Here is a 17,111-nt window from a genome sequence, read left to right as displayed (position 1 = left end):
GTCTCCGGTGTAGATTAAAGTGGTGAAGTTTTCCTACATGTGGACCATCAACAACTTCAGCTTCTGCCGGGAGGAGATGGGCGAGGTGATCAAGAGTTCAACTTTCTCATCAGGAGCCAATGACAAACTGAAATGGTAAGCCCCCCGCAACGGAAAAGGCAGGACTGTAATCGGTTGCACAGCAGTCCCTGGGGTACCCAAAGCAGCAGGTTGGACTCGCAGCTCTCTCTGGATGAATTTAACCCTTCTCACCAGCCTTCTGAAATGTTTCCCGGGAAGTCTCGAGATATCGACTGTCAAAAACAAATAAATAAAAGGCGCCTATCTTAAATGAGCCCAAGTGTGAACATCATTAGATGGATGGAGTAATTGACAGAGCTGCTGTTGGAACTGTCGTTTCACGCTCCTGCATTAGTGCAGTTAACTCGGTGCCCAGAAAGAATAGGGAATGTTTCCATTTCCAACCCACGGAGGCGTGAGAGTTTTGTGATGACCTTCTCTGCTTTCCCAGGTGTCTGAGAGTGAACCCGAAAGGCCTGGACGAGGAGAGTAAAGACTACTTGTCCTTGTACTTGCTCCTGGTCAGCTGTCCCAAGAGTGAAGTGCGCGCCAAGTTCAAGTTCTCCATCCTCAATGCCAAGGGAGAGGAGACCAAAGCCATGGGTGAGTAGTGAAGCCAGCAGCTGATCCCACAAGCCTTCCACTGCCCAGGAGGAGAGAAGCTCCTTTCTTCTCTTTCTTTGACTGATATGCAAAATCTCCAGGATCTACTGCCTGTTGAAGGGCTTGGTGAATTAAATATTCCTGGTGATCTCTCTGCGAGTAATGAAACGGGCTTGGTTTCGGCTGGTAATTTAGCTTGAGCAAATGAAAGAAAAGCTGTTCTAAAGGTGCGCTGATAGCCATACTTGGATAATCACAGTAGGTATTAATACTTCTCCAAATATTTAATTAAAGCCATCCAAGACGATTTTTAATTAAAAGTGGCCCAGCAAAGGCTATTCATTCTCTTTGATGAACTGAACACGTGTGTGTTTTCATTAGAAAGATATTTTTAATTGGTTTAAGTCTAGCTGAAATAATAATAATAATTATGATAAAAAATGGTGTGGAATTAGTTTTTCGGTGCCAGATGTGGCCGTTCTAGACCATTTTACAGCTGGGTCTCCCTTGGCGTTCTGTAGTATATTGGCTGCGTTTGCATGATAGTCTCGTTTCAATTTACACTGATGTGAGTTGTACTTTTGCAAGGCATGTGGAAATTGGTTGCCTCTGTTCCTTCATTCTTATTGAAGCCTCGGAACTGAAGATTGCGGGGAAATCTCACTAGATTTATTTATTTTTGCCCTATTAAAGGGGAGTGTGTGATTTCATCTGCATTCTCGTGTCATTTCATTTTTCACTCCACTTATATGCTTGTGTTTGCCAGTAATGGGCACATGGGTGTTAGCAATTCTGTTTTCATTACTGTGCAGATTGATGACTGCTCTCGTAAACAGGGCCAGGAATCAATGCTGCTGGATACTGGAGACAGGGGTGCAAGAAGGCATATTAATGGTGAACACGACATTGGCAAAGAGCTGGGCTGTGTTGCATTGGTCATCTTCCCCATGTAATGGTAGGGTTAAAAGCAAGTATTAAAAAGTACCCTCCTGAAGAGCACAGACAATAGGATGTGATGTAAGGAACCCTGTGTAAGAAGATGTCAACTGACGACAGTGTTGTGTTTCTAAGGGGTTAACAGCCATTTCTCATTGCCGTTACCGATAGGGGAAGTGGAAAGTCACCAGCAGTCCTGCTCTGTATTGTATAGCCTGCTTCCCATGTACCTGAAGCAAAGGCATCACATTAATATCACAACTAATAGAGGCTGGATTCTCCACTGGTTTGTGTACAAAAGTGTCTCCTGATATGCTGAGAGCTGTGGCTGATAACTGTAAGCACCTCAGTGACAGTTGATTTTAATGTCTCAAACAAAAGTTGTGTGTAGTGGTGGTGTTGTTGTGGGGGTAAATTATTTGGCAGGTCTCTGGTGGAATGAAAGGCCATGCATCAAACAGGGCACCTGTGTATAAGCCCCAGCTAATTAGTTCTCCCTGTGTTAAGAGTTTGAGTTATTAAGTGTGCGTCAGGGTGGGTTTTCACAGCCTAAAGAATGCATGGAACGGGAGTGGGGTGCTCGGCCCATCCATCTCCGTGCAGTTGGTACTAGCTTATTGATCCACAGAACCTCATTAAGCAGTGTCTTGAAGGATCCTGGAGAATCCGCAGCTGCCAAAGCACTCGACAGTTTGTTCCACATGTCCCAACACTTTCTAATGGCTTACTACCTCTTCCTCCTTCTCCTCTTCTTTCTTCTCTTATCAGGCCAGAATCTATGTGAAAATCCTGTTGTAGGATCCATACCCCACTGTCACCTCGTGCCTTACTTGTGTTATTATCATCTTTTCATAAGTCATGTCCAAAAAAACTTAAAAATTCCCCGAGTCTGCAAGAGCAATGGTATTTTAATGATGCAGTCTGACTAACTTGGAGGAATCGATGAAAACCCACCCGAAAAGATGCACACTGACTGCCATGTCAATCCGGGGAGGTTTTAGGATCGGAGCACATCCTCCATCTGAAAAAGGGGTGCGGGATGAGCGGCCATTGAGAGGTTGGGAGGCAGGCATAGCAGTTTGTCTCTGCGGCACTGCAGCCGTGTGCCAAATTGCATGTTGGAAATGCCAGTGAGGTTGTACACATCCAGAGGCCAATGGCGTGAAGACAGCACAGAATTTAGACACAAAAACAAGGTCAGAGCTTTGGCTGGGTGAGGGGGGTGCAGTCAATGCAGGCTCTAAGTCAGTCTTCTGTCTGTCTGACAAGATCACATTGGTCTGATTTAATTGTATCAATGGTCTGTTTTTTCATGATTTCCCATGCTAATCCAGCATAGCTTCTGCACATTTTTCCTGAGCATATTTTCCTAGACACTGCTGATGTCGCAACTTCCATGGCAAGGGTCTCACACAAGGGTCTTGTGCATGCCCCTCCAGGAACTGGGCTATATAAACACATGATTCAAACTCTGTTGAAAAGTGATCCCCCATTGCTGACTTCAGTTTTGACAAAGGGCTGGCAAACTAAATGTGGGCTCTTTGCTAATCGTAACTTTTTTGGGGGAGGAGTTTTTAGTGTTTGTGGCCGGAGACTGTTTCTTGTTTCCTTTGTGAGGTTGGTCGCCCAGAACCACAGAGAGAGTTTGCCGAGTGCGTCTGGATGGTTTAGGGTCTTAATTTTGCTAAAAACTGCAACCCAGGACAACAAAGTACCACGTACTTTGAGTTATCAAGGTAGACTAACATAGCAGGGTAGTCCAGAACTGACATGAGAACCAATGAGAGCAATGGAAAGGGATCTACCAGCACTTTATTTTAAACAGTTGTAACAACGCATACTGCCCTATAACACTACTTCTTCCCGAATGGTGAAGCAGTGCTCTGTCTTGCAAGGCACTGGCCCAGCATTCACAATGTGTCGTGGGCATTTTTAGTCACTGTTTCTCACAGGCATCTAGGGCGGAAAAGGAGTGCATCGGGGAACCACCCCACCTGCCTTCTCATCAGCCTTTCAATTATCCTCATTCTGTCGCTTTTCACGCTAGGATTCCCTGTCGTGTCATACCTGTCCAACGTCAAATACTCCAGCACTGTCGGTGGTGTAAGAGTTAAAGGCAGCAGTAGGCGTAACCAGCGCTTGGTATGAGAGGGATGTCTCTGCAACACGGGAGGTTGCTGCAGATCTGACCGGAATAGAAAGACCAAGCAGCTTCCATTCCCTGACTCCCGAGAGGTTTTTCCCTTCTCAATCTCAAGCTTCCCCCCCCCCTTGCCCCCCACCCCATCCATCCAATCAAGGGGAAGCCCTTACTGGTTGCTAGGTCACCACCAAACAGAACTAGCGTATGTGGGCTGAAGAGCTCGACTGGGGGGAAAAACAACCCCAAACGCACACTAAACAGGATGAAAATGAAGCCTAATAAAATCCAATTGAAATTGACACGCTGGCCCTTGGCATTTCGGTGACTGTGAATCCTGAGGGCTGTGATTGCGTGAGGGGTACCTGGGCCATTGGTTACGTCACCTACTGTCATCACATATCGACATCTTGGTCTGTGAAAGCCGGGAAGCTGGAAGCCGCTGCCAACGTTTCATTCACGGCACTGCCGCTGCAGGAGATAGAGATTAATGCCATTACCATTCATGAGCTCAACATCTCGGGAGGCCCCCCCTCCCATAGTGAAATGGGTTTGATTGCCTCATGTTAGTCGTGCACATAAGCCCTCACCGTACAACTAACACTTGGCTCCATTAGTCATTTGCCTTGAGATGCAAAAACCAAATGGTGGGTGGGTTCGCAGGGCTGGAGTCAGGATCGAGGTGTTGTGATATGAGAAGTCAGGGGAGTTGAGGTCAGGGAATGGGTTTATTTGCAATGCCAGTTGGCAGTATTCCTGATAGTGCCCAGGACTGTCCTTGAATACTGCTGTATTTCCAAAGTTTCAAAGGAGTATTAGAAGTCTCCTCCTAGCAGGAGAGCACTGAGGGGAGACACTTGGCTGTGCAGCTTTCTGATCACTGATTTAAAATCTTTCTTTAGGTTTTCCAACTAACACTCTTGCATGTCCTAGATTTTAGTATGAAAGAGCATATTTAGCCCGTGTGTCCATACGCTCATGTAAAAGCAGCTTGTAGCTTTCAAAGCAAACGACCATTTAAAAAAAAAAAAAAAAAAAAAATGTGCATGGAAATATGAATGATATCAACTGAGATGGTGCTACCACTTCTTCTGACTGGCATTCTGCTGTTAGGGTGTGTTTGAACTTTTGACAAAATAAAACAATGCTTCTGTAATTAAAATCTATACTTAAATATATATATATTTAAATAAGGTACACACGTTTCAGTCACACATAAACAGCCAATTCCAGATCTGGTCCTGTTTATCTATTGTCTGATCAGTGGCTTTGGTTCCTTTTTTTGCTGTGGGGGGTAAAGAGAAAAAAAAAAAGAAAGAGATCGTCAACAGACTGTTTTATCTGAATTGCTACATCCCTCAAGCAGAGTTGCTGTAGTGCTGGTGCCTCTCTCTCTCTCTCTCTCTTTCTTCCCCTCTCTCTCTCTTCAGCCCTGAAGGCATTTCCTTTAGTAATGGAGATAGATTTACTGACAGAGGGAGACAGGTTTCAAGATCAGCGGTGTACCCCAGACTGCGCTTGTACAAATAATCCCTTCCTATCTTTTTCTACTGTTTTTTCTAGGGGGGGTTTATTGTAATGTGTCCCCCGAGACGCGCGTTAAAGCAGCCCCCGCGAGACATTTTCTGACGGCACAGAGAACTAGAATATTGATTTGAAGTGTTTATTCAAATAAGAACTATTGAGACTTCCGCAAAGAGTGTGCTTGGCAGTTTCCTAGCTCCCAAGGTTTTGTTAGTTTTCATTTAAGACTATTGCTTCTTCTCATTATACAATGAAAGTGACAGGCAAGAAACGGTGAGGGGAGGAGGGGCGAAAAAAAAAAATGATATAGAGTTTCACTTGTTTCTTTATGTAATTTCTGTGACAATGATAAACAAATTGGATTAATGCAAGAAAACAGCCCAAAAAAGTGAACCTTTAGATCAAGTTTTCTTTCAGCGTATATGCAATATATTAATGCATGACAAGATGTATGTATGTTAGTGCATGCTATACCATTTGAGCAAAGGAGCTTGGTTTCAATCAAAGTTGAGGGTGTTTGGAATAAAGTACCCTTAACAGATTTGATCTTTTAGGGACTTGTTAAACTTCTTGGAACCATAAGCCACTATATTGCTTATTTGTGTGTGTCTGGGCTCTGAAAACAAATGAAAAGGGTCTTACTTTGTGCACTTATTTTGACTCTTTGTATTCAGGGTACTTTCAGAGTTTGCGAGCGCCCAAAGAATTTTACATGCATCTTGTCAGGAAGAAAGGCTTTTAAGTGGGATTGGACATACGATGAACCACACACACACACACACACACAAAAAGTTAATTGATTTTTTTAAGCATATCACTTTAGACCTATTTTTTGGAATCGCAGCCTCCACCTTATCACCTTTGTTTACCTCAGCATGCCCTCATCAATGAATCACCATAAAGGCATCCAGCGATCCATGTTGGATGTACACGGTGGGCTGAACTGCCTGTTTTGTGGCCCAGAAGCCTCCAAGCACATTAGGTCTTTCACCCGGCTTGTATTCCTATAGAACCTTCCAGAGCGTTCTGTGGTGGAATTGTGCCTGTGATGTTGCAATCAGCACAAACTAATTCTCAATTCTGAAGCAGGGCCGTGAATTTGTGAAGTTGCGCTGCAAAGAGCCAGACTGAGCTGTACCTAAGAGACGCAGCTTGTGTGAATCAAGTGAGCAGTCGGAGGCTGTATGTGTCCAGGAGTCTGACTGCAAGGTGCCTTTAAAGTTTGTAATGGTTATTATTTTGCTTGTTTGCAGAGAGGACCGTGTTGTCCTCCGAGCAACATGCTGTCCGGAGCCACCCCCTCCCAGCTTTCCCTTGACAGGCGGTGTTTTTCAGCTTTTGTTGTGCTTGACTAGGGAGAACGTTCTGCTCCACTGGGAGAGAGCTGCACCAAGCCTTGCAGAGGCACAGACAGATGGTCCTCGGCAAACTAAATGATTTTTGGCATTCAGATATTAGAGAGAGAGAGGGAGTGAGCGAGAGAGAGGAACAGAGAGAGACCTGAGATTAGCTATGCATTCAAGCTGGAAAGATCCCCTCTCTGCCTCCTTCTCCATCTGCATTCATGAAATGGGCTTGATGAAGTGCCCAGGCCCTCATGGCATCAGCAATGAGCTCTACTCTAAATCAGCTCTGAAATGGTCAATCTGGTGTGCTGATGGACTGGCTGGCTGGCTGGCTGACCTCCAGGGTTTCCTGCCAGAGCCCCTCTTCCTCAAGGCTGTGGAATGGTACTCTGCATTGGGAATGAAAGACTGCACCTAAGCTGCATTTCCTGGCTTCTCCCAGGGTTGTCCTTTTTGCTAAAGAGATCGCGGAGGTTTTTTTTTTTTTTTTTTTTTGGGTCTCTCTCCCAGCTGGTGAAATCTTTTAATGAAGCGCAATAAATAAATGCTCTTTCCCATCCTCCTCCACTGCTGTGCCGTGGCAGGTTTTCATCTGGTTGTCTCAGGGGCCGACTGGTACGAATCGGCACAACTCCCTAAAATAAACAGTGCCGTTCACGTTCGCCACAGCTGTCCTGGCTTGAAGTTGCTTTCAGAATGATCGCGAAGAGAAGCCCATGATGGAATCTGATTGACTTCAGCAGGGTACAGTATCTTACAGAGATGAATCCCAAACCACATTAAACATTATTTTCACCTCCCTTACAGAAATAAACAGACACTCCACATCTCAGCATATTGCCTCTCCAAGGTGGGCTAAGACCCCTTAGCATTGTCACAATTCTCTCCCATAAGAAAGTTTTTATCATTCAAATAGGATATTGTGGGTGAGTGGGTGGGCTGTATCCTCAGCTTTTTCTTCAGAGTAAATATTTCCTGAATCCTAAGTTGTAATGTACGGAAGTCTGTTGCATCCAGAGGACTCTTGCTTCCACGATTATCAAACTTATCCGTCTGCCCAGCCCCACGTGAATTATAAATCTTGGCAAATTACTTTCAGATTTCATATTGAATAAGACTATTCAACAGTGCTGGTGTAACTAAAAATAAATTTTAAAAATGTGTATCGAATACAGATTGACAGATGGACTGAGATGAAATGGTGAACATTAGAAAAGTGATGTTGGAGGTAATTTGCAAGAGCAGTGTCACAGCTTGCAGGTGTGAATGTAAAGCAGTGGCTAATCTAACTGTGACAGACTTGTCCTTGCTGCGCTCCAGTCGAGCAGCCCATTCCAAAAGTGAAAAGCGTCAGATGCCATCGGAAAAACGGGGGGGCTCTTCGATCTTTCCAGGATGGTTGTCTAACAATATGCTGATGTCAGGCATGGTTTCCCAAAACAACTTTGCTGTCAGATTTGATTGTGTAGTTTGATTGCTTTACATTCTGTAATCTTGACACCCATGCTTGGTTTTACCCCCAGTGTTCCCTGCTGTTGACATCACCAGTGTCAGGGTGGGCAGGGTGGAGGGGGTGCTGGAAGAACCAATGAAGTCCCTTCTGCTTTCTTGTATGTTTTACTGTCAGGCCCCGCTTGTTTCATTAAGGTGTCACACATGCATGTCTCTCAGATGCTTTTGCTTAAATTACTACAAGGGGATACAAATCACTTTGTATCACTTTGCTTTCTTAGTCAATTTAGTGCTGACACACTGAGCTTTACCATCTGGAAAGTGAGCACCAGGAGCTACGCAGTGTCCTTTGGTGAAGATTGACGTTGGGGCTGTCTGTAGCAGACCCTGTAGATTGCACAAAAGCATCACTATGGGATATGGATGAGTTTGTGTCGGTACTTTGACACTGTTTATAAACATTCTCCGTGTCAAGGCTGCCCGTGTTAACGTGACATGGCCCTGTCCTTTCCCTGCTCGTCCTCCCTCGTTCATCTTCCAGGAGACGTATCCGGGAGGGGTTCTGTGCAGCAGTAGGTGTTTATCATGGAAAATAAGTCTGAGCCGAAAGACCTGAGAATGAGAGAGGCAGATTAAGCAGAGGACAGAGTACACGGCAAAATAAAATAAAAAAACTGGGAGGAGACAGATGATCTCCATCAGTGGGAATTGGAAGCACCAGACATGAAAACTAGAACAAATACTTGCTCACAGAAAAGGCTTCAGGCCTAATCCACAGAAAACTGAAAACGGGAAACAAGCTGGCCACACATGATCCACCTCCTTTCTCTGTGCTTGTTCCTCACATATCAAATGTTGTCCTCCTCCTTTTTCTTTTTACTTTTTTCCTTTTTCTTTGAAATGTCAATAATCACATTATTGTATTCTTATGTTTTTAAAGAACTTGGGAGCTCGCAGTCCTGTCATATTACTTGACTCAACAGCCGGGGTTCAATTAACTCTAATCATAACTTTAAACCTGCATTACAGTGTGGAATCCCCTTGTCTATGACTTTGCTGCCACTGATGGGGATTCCCAATTGAAGCAAACACTAATGTTGAGTTGCTGCTATGGTGGGCTCCAGTGGAGTTGGGTTATAGGGGCCTGGGCACCTCTTTCTCCTATCACTTTCAATGGGGAATACAAATTACATAACTTACAAGCGCTCACATTCAGAACATTTTTGGAAACTGCATATAGTGTGTAATTGACAAAGCTGGGGTTTAACCTTTGACACTACTGTAGATCCCAAGTAAGTAACCTGCAATAGCAGAGTGTTTCCATGAGTGTGAGACCAGTGGGGCCCTGGAAAGCGAGTGTCTGAAGTGTGTTCTCTGTTTGCTTTGCCCAGAGAGCCAGAGGGCATATCGGTTCGTCCAGGGGAAGGACTGGGGCTTCAAGAAGTTCATCAGGAGAGACTTCCTGCTGGACGAGGCCAATGGGCTGCTGCCTGACGACAAACTTACCCTATTCTGTGAGGTAGGATTGCGGTTACTATTAGTATTATTATTGTGGTGAAGAGGATGATTTATTTTTTTCTTCTACAATGTTTAACCTCTAAGGGTCAATTAAATATTTCAGCACTATTTATTTCATTTGTGTATATGTATGTACCCTCCCCTCTCCCCCTCACTCTGGACGTTATAGGTTTTAATTCATGAAATAAGACCGTAACACTGTTATGTCACTCCTGTCTGAGTCAAAGCCCCCCTGGGATGGTTGACTATTTAGAATTTGGTGCATTAAACCAAAGGAAACTGGTTTATAGCTAACCTTACATTTTCTTCAGCACTGAACAAGAGGGAAGTCAAAACAACTGTTAATTTGATACAAACAGGATGACATTGTTGTTTTCATTTTTTTTCTCCTTCTCTTTTAAATCCATGGCGGAGAATGTGCTAATTGATTTGAGGTTGCATCATTAGTGCCTATTCTTTTCATGTTGGTTGTTGCTTTTTTTTTTTTTTTTCCTCCTCTTCCCTCACTCTCCATAAGACTGAAATAGTCATTAGTTTCAGCTTGTGTTCACATCTGCAGCTGTTCCTAGGCTTTAAGTGAACTCAGGGTAACGTTCTGCGTATGTTAATGTCCTTGTGTAATGCATGCATCCATAAATGTTTAAAAACGTGGTGGCGGCTTAAAACAATTATAATTAACCCTGAGGGTATCGGAAGGAGATCTCTTGCAAGTTGGGGGACAGAGTAGAGACTTCTGGAAGTCTTTTTAAAGTGCTTCCAAATAGGACTCGGTGACGGCGGGAGAAGGGCTGGAATCGGTGCTGGGACCAGCGGGGAAACAGTGTGCGCTGCTGGGGGTTGGCAGGAATCGCAGTGTTCGCCAAATTGCGGCAGAGAAAACAGCACAGCGGTCGGTAATGAGATCTGCCCTTCTTCGGTACCCCTTCAAGAAAGCACTAAAGTAGGGCGATCCTCAGCATGCAGCCAACGCCCACTGCAAGGCTAGCTCTAATCCAGACTGGCCTCCGAATTGCGCCAAAATTACTTATAGGCCTTTTGATGTTTTGCTGGAAAAATGAGGGACAGCTGATCTTGGTGTTATCCACCATGTTTGACTGTAACCAAGTCCTGTCTTCAAATTGTTTTTGAAATTGGTGGAAATTCACCAAGATCTCACAAACTGATTTGTTCAACAACTGTGAACCAGTCCACACGTGTGTGTGTGTGTGTGTGTGTGTGTGTGTGTGTGTGTGTGTGTGTGTATATATATATATATATATATATATATATATATCTATATAAAATATAGATATATATATATATATAAAATATAGATAAATGTATAGCAATAACACTGTTTTTGTGGATTTCTTCTCAAATCTGTGTATGTTTTAATCTTGCATGGAAGGACAAGGAACTTAAACATACAAAAGATGGGAGTATCAGAAGTTTAATAAAAAGAAAAGTTTTCAAACTCAAGTTCACACACACACTGAAGATTTCAATGTTTAATGTGCCAACAGCCCCACAAGGAAGGAGACCTTTTGACCCAGATGTGCAAGACAGCTGACTGATGAAAAAGTGTCGTTCATTGTGTCCATTGACACAGAGCTTATCGTAACACATTCTCCTAGCTATTCACCTCATCGCTTAACCTCGCTCCCCCAGGTTTTACACTGAGGCAGCCTGGCCAGGAATCCCTTCACTGCAGCTCACTTTTACAAGCCCCTCTGGCACTTACCGAGCAGAACTTTTGTTTGACATTGCCCTCTGAATTCACTCTCCTACATGCTTTGAAAGTTTCTGTAGTCCGTTTTAAGTCAGCTCTGGGGATCGTGCAAGGTTTCCTGTACAAAAGTCTCCCCGCGGGCTTGTCCTGCTTCTGCCAAATCATCAGCAAGGTAACGGAAGGTGTTTAATGGAGATGATTTTCCCATTAAGGTACTGTAAGACCTTGTCATTAATGAAGGGTGCCTTCAAAACAGACCTTTACAGAGGGAGAAGGCGAGCGAGCCTTTCTTTAATTGCCCTCTGAAGATCTAATGGCTGATACTGTCTCTCCACTATTCAGACACCAACCGGATGCCTCGAAGAAGACAAGACCACCTGAACAAGACTTCCTTGCATTTGATAGTCTTGATTTAAACCTACAGTGCTGCTTTTGTGTCCTTTCATATTTTTTTGCGTTAAAGAAACATCTTACTCTCCCCCCTTCCCCCCCCCCCCCCCTCTCTCTCTCTCTCTCTCTCTCTCTCTCTATTTCTTCTTCTTGTGCCCAGCAGGGAAACTAGTCCTGTGGAATAAATTAGCTCTTTGCTGATGTTTGGATTTTTCTTCTGTTCCTTTCTGAATTTTATTTTTTCCGATTTCTTTTTATTTTTTTTGTTCCTTTTTCTTTTAAACACTTTGCTCATGACAGCACCCATCCCTTACATGGGCATACCATATGTCGCATGCCCATCTTGGAGATGGGCACAGCTGCTCCTGGCTTTGTGTTGGCTTTGTGCCACCCTGCAAAAAATAAGGAGAGAAGAGGGGGGTGATCAGGCAAGGTAGGATTCCCTGTAGAAGGCTTCTGGAAGAGAGCATTGGCATTTTCCTGGGCACACTCCATCTTTGAAGAACTGGGCCCTGCTGGGGGGCTCTGTTCCTAAGGAGATGTGCAATCTGTGTGCCTGGGTGACTAATTGTGACTCCCAAAGGCCATTATTTCAAGTCACATTTACTTGCCTCCCTGAGGGCCAAACCAAGCACCCTGATATTTATCTGTAGCAGCCCCCCACGCAAAAACAATTAATGAGATCTGTGCCAAAATGTCTTGTTTATTTCTTCAAGAAGCATGTGCCTTCAGCTCCAAAACAGTGGCCTTACGACTGTGTGTAGAAATCACAGTGCTCCCTTCCTTTACCGAACCCAGCGCTTATCAAAGACTTGTGTAGTCTAACACCTTGAGCTGAGCTTGTCTACTGGTGGAAGGGGTGCTCCTTGTGTATTCAGACCTGTTATGATGACATCACTCCCTTGAGATCTCAAGTGTGTACAGATCCCCCGCACTTGGGCACCGGCCTGTTGGCATATTTGCGCTTGTGCTTATGTTCCTACACTGGGGTGTGCTTATGAATAATTAAAAATACAAAAAGAGAAGAATAAGATAGGATGTCGTTTACAATACAATATTATTCAAACAGTGCCTGGTGTCATTGCTATGCATTCCTGTAGTATGCTAGTTTGTAAATGTAGTAACACTATGAAACAATGTGATTACCACCAGACATGCTAGTTTCCAAGCCTTATTCATGCATACCTGCCAGCAATCCAATTTCAAGTCTTTGTAAATCTGATTTAAACCGTAGTGCACTACAAAGGCGAAATAGCGAAATGACTACTTTGATGTTTTCAGTGGAGAAAAGTCAACTAAGTATCACATTTCTATTTTTTTTAATTATTGCCTGGTAGTTTTTAAAGAGAGCCCAAAAGTTAAGAATACATGCCTTCTGTACTGTGTTCACCCATGGACTCCTTTTGTGCCTGAAAGCCAGCTCACTGGCTCAGGAAGTCTTGTGTGCTCCAGCCCTTGGATGTGGAACACTGTGCTGGTAATCTGTTCAGTCTCTGCTCAGATAATGAGGCCAGACAAAGCAGCACACAATGTAAAAGAAAAGATAATCCAGAAAAGGGAGCGCAAATATATACACTCACCTAAAGGATTATTAGGAACACCATACTAATACTGTGTTTGACCCCCTTTCGCCTTCAGAACTGCCTTAATTCTACGTGGCATTGATTCAACAAGGTGCTGAAAGCATTCTTTAGAAATGTTGGCCCATATTGATAGGATAGCATCTTGCAGTTGATGGAGATTTGTGGGATGCACATCCAGGGCACGAAGCTCCCGTTCCACCACATCCCAAAGATGCTCTATTGGGTTGAGATCTGGTGACTGTGGGGGCCAGTTTAGTACAGTGAACTCATTGTCATGTTCAAGAAACCAATTTGAAATGATTCGACCTTTGTGACATGGTGCATTATCCTGCTGGAAGTAGCCATCAGAGGATGGGTACATGGTGGTCATAAAGGGATGGACATGGTCAGAAACAATGCTCAGGTAGGCCGTGGCATTTAAACGATGCCCAATTGGCACTAAGGGGCCTAAAGTGTGCCAAGAAAACATCCCCCACACCATTACACCACCACCACCAGCCTGCACAGTGGTAACAAGGCATGATGGATCCATGTTCTCATTCTGTTTACGCCAAATTCTGACTCTACCATCTGAATGTCGCAACAGAAATCGAGACTCATCAGACCAGGCAACATTTTTCCAGTCTTCAACTGTCCAATTTTGGTGAGCTTGTGCAAATTGTAGCCTCTTTTTCCTATTTGTAGTGGAGATGAGTGGTACCCGGTGGGGTCGTCTGCTGTTGTAGCCCATCCGCCTCAAGGTTGTACGTGTTGTGGCTTCACAAATGCTTTGCTGCATACCTCGGTTGTAACGAGTGCTTATTTCAGTCAAGGTTGCTCTTCTATCAGCTTGAATCAGTCGGCCCATTCTCCTCTGACCTCTAGCATCAACAAGGCATTTTCGCCCACAGGACTGCCGCATACTGGATGTTTTTCCCTTTTCACACCATTCTTTGTAAACCCTAGAAATGGTTGTGCGTGAAAATCCCAGTAACTGAGCAGATTGTGAAATACTCAGACCGGCCCGTCTGGCACCAACAACCATGCCACGCTCAAACTTGCTTAAATCACCTTTCTTTCCCATTCACACATTCAGTGTGGAGTTCAGGAGATTGTCTTGACCAGGACCACACCCCTAAATGCATTGAAGCAACTGCCATGTGATTGGTTGGTTAGATAATTGCATTAATGAGAAATTGAACAGGTGTTCCTAATAATCCTTTAGGTGAGTGTGTATATATATATATATATATATATATATTTTTTTTTTTTGGTATTAGATTTCCCCTGCACCCCTAGTGACCAAGAAATAGGAGTGGTGTTCGTGTTATTCATATTGACAGCAGGGCTAATGCAATTCATATTGACAGAAGTGTTAATGTAATTCATATTGATGGCATTATAAGCGGAGCTGTTTAATATGCCACTCAGTCTGTTGCAGCATCCCTTATCATATTTGGGATGGGTGATCCTTCAGGGCTGTGTGTGTACTGAGCTGCGGGTCCTCTACTGGGCCAATAGTTTTATCGCTCCACCATAGCGCTGGCCCACCCCCCAATAGAAATGTTGATATAATTAGTTTCACTACAGTTCAGATATATACAAAATAGGTATTATAATTGTTTTTTTTTTATTACCATTATTATGAGCATAGGTTTGGTTTTTGGCCTGCAGAATAGAATAAAATAAAATAAGCTGTTACATGGCAGGGATCATTCTGCCGAGTTGTGTTTTTAATAAGACTTGTAACACATGAGGAACAACAGGTCACACTCCTAATGAGTCTCGGAGCTACTTTGATTTTTGTCTGGCCCCACAGCGGCCACACTGCTTTGTAAAGTGTGAAAACTTGTTTGCCAGCGGGACTATGAGAGACTAATGACATGACTGTCTTTTTTCCCCCCCTGTATAAAGAAGTTTGTTTTGTCTATTTATTTAAGCCAGCATTAACTCTTTCCTAGGGACCCTTACAGAGTGAGTCTCTGGGTACAGATACCAGAGCAATACTCTTAATATACAGTGTTTTGCAAAAGTATTTAATTCCTTGCTATGGTGTCCCATTTTGTGAAGTAAAAAAATGATGCATACACACTTTTTGGAACTTAATGTTTTATTCAAAACTTGAAGGCTAAAATTGAAGACTTTTTAGGGTAAGACTAGTTGCAGTACATGTCAGGAGGAAAAAAAATGAAATGATGATGTGTTAGTATTCAGACCCCTCAGTGCAATATTTGATGGATGTACCTTTGGCAGCAATTATAGCCTTTTTAGTTAAGTCTCTACCAACTTTGCAGTGGCATTTTGACCATTCCTCTTGGTAGATTTGATCTAACCACAACACATTTTGCTACAATATTTTGAGATTTTTAATAATGGCTTCCTTCTTTCCACCCTGCCCTACTGGCCAGTTTTTTTTTTTTTTTTTTTTTTTTTTTTTTAAGTGTGCAGGATATTGTTGACTGATGCACATTTTCTCCCATCTCTGCCATTGAACTGGCAGCCATCACCAGTTGTGGCACACCAAATGGTTTGAATACTTATGCAATCATATATAACACATTAATTCCTACTTCAAAGTGTCATGAGCGCAAGCTCTAATACAACAGTGTGACAGCCATGAGAGGGTCTGAATACTTTTGCAAGGCACTGTATGTATTTATAGTACATTCAGAAGTCTAGAAACAACACCTTCCTTTTGCTTATATTGTTTGTTCTCAGTTGTATTCTTCAGGCCTTCTTTACAGTGGTGCCAACACATTTGTACAGCTGCTGTTCAAACCGTTATGGGACTTGCTGTTGACTGATGGATAGCCGTTCCCTCCTATTTTTCACCAGCATTTCTTTGCCTTTCTGTATTGTGTTGGCACTACAGAATTATTGTTCCACTTTGAGGAAACTGGCCAAAAAAAACACAATATCAACAACAAAACAGCAGTCATGGCAAAAAAAAAAAAAAACAGAAAAGCCAAACAAAAACATTACTACAACTGATGACGAATGGCTGTATGTCTCCCTTCCCTTTTCGTCACAACAGGGCTGGAAAGCAGACAAACCCCAGTGCAGCAAGCCGTAGTGGCCTCAGGATAGAAGCGTTACTCCATTAGAAGGCGCTCTCTGATCATCAGTCTAGCCACACAACAGTAGATTTGGCGTTATGGGTTTATCATCATATATATATATATATATATATATATAAGGATCTTTGTAAGCGATACGTCCCTCTGTCCGCCTTATCTGTTACAAACACAGTCCCTAGCACTCCATCACCGGAGCCCCTTGACAATACATTGGAGCAGAGAGGCGGGGTACTTGTTGTATGTCTGCCCCCCACCTCCAACACACGTCTCTTTTCAATGCACAGGTTCAGGATCCATATTCCTTACGCCTCTGTCCAAGCAGAGAAATACAATAGGCGTTTCAGTACAGAAAAAGCCTTGCATCCGGGAACGAAAAAGAAGCCCTTCAGCAAATAATCCTGAACATGTCGATTTCTACTCGGGTTACCATGCCTCAATTAATTGTATCTGTCAATACGTACATGCACCAGCGGAGTTCTGCTTCTCCGGAAAATGGGATAGGTTCAATCCCCGGGAACAAAAAGAATACGGGGGGGCAGAAAAAAAAATGAGCAGTTTGCTTTGTTGTTCCGCTTCTATGCCTTGGCGAGACTGCTGTGCATTATAAAAAGCTCTTGATTAGTTTCACACAGGGCAAGTCAGAAAGTTAAAAGATCACATATCTATTAAAAGCCCTGGTTAGACATGCTGGCATGTGCAGCGAATAAATAAGGCACTTGTCCTTAAAATAATTGAAAATGTTAACTTCCCTGGAAGTCTAATGAACTCATTCTCCTTTGTCTTCTTTTTCTTCAG

General features: G+C 43.4%; 1 protein-coding gene across 4 annotated transcripts in view; it reads left to right on the top strand.

Annotated features, from left to right (window-relative positions):
- spop (speckle type BTB/POZ protein) overlaps nucleotides 1-17,111 on the top strand; it is a 106,343-nt gene that overhangs the window by 62,028 nt on the left and 27,204 nt on the right. For all 4 annotated transcript variants that reach the window (XM_066698447.1, XM_066698445.1, XM_066698446.1 and 1 more), the window contains 3 exons: nucleotides 14-135; nucleotides 512-663; nucleotides 9,453-9,580. In XM_066698447.1, the coding sequence (XP_066554544.1) occupies nucleotides 14-135; nucleotides 512-663; nucleotides 9,453-9,580 (402 nt within the window). The remainder of the gene's footprint in view (nucleotides 1-13; nucleotides 136-511; nucleotides 664-9,452; nucleotides 9,581-17,111) is intronic.

Source organism: Amia ocellicauda, chromosome 3, assembly GCF_036373705.1.
Source record: "Amia ocellicauda isolate fAmiCal2 chromosome 3, fAmiCal2.hap1, whole genome shotgun sequence".
Lineage (NCBI taxonomy): Eukaryota > Metazoa > Chordata > Actinopteri > Amiiformes > Amiidae > Amia > Amia ocellicauda.
Note: the sequence above shows the minus strand (reverse complement) of the source record. Positions and strands in the feature narration are given on the sequence as shown.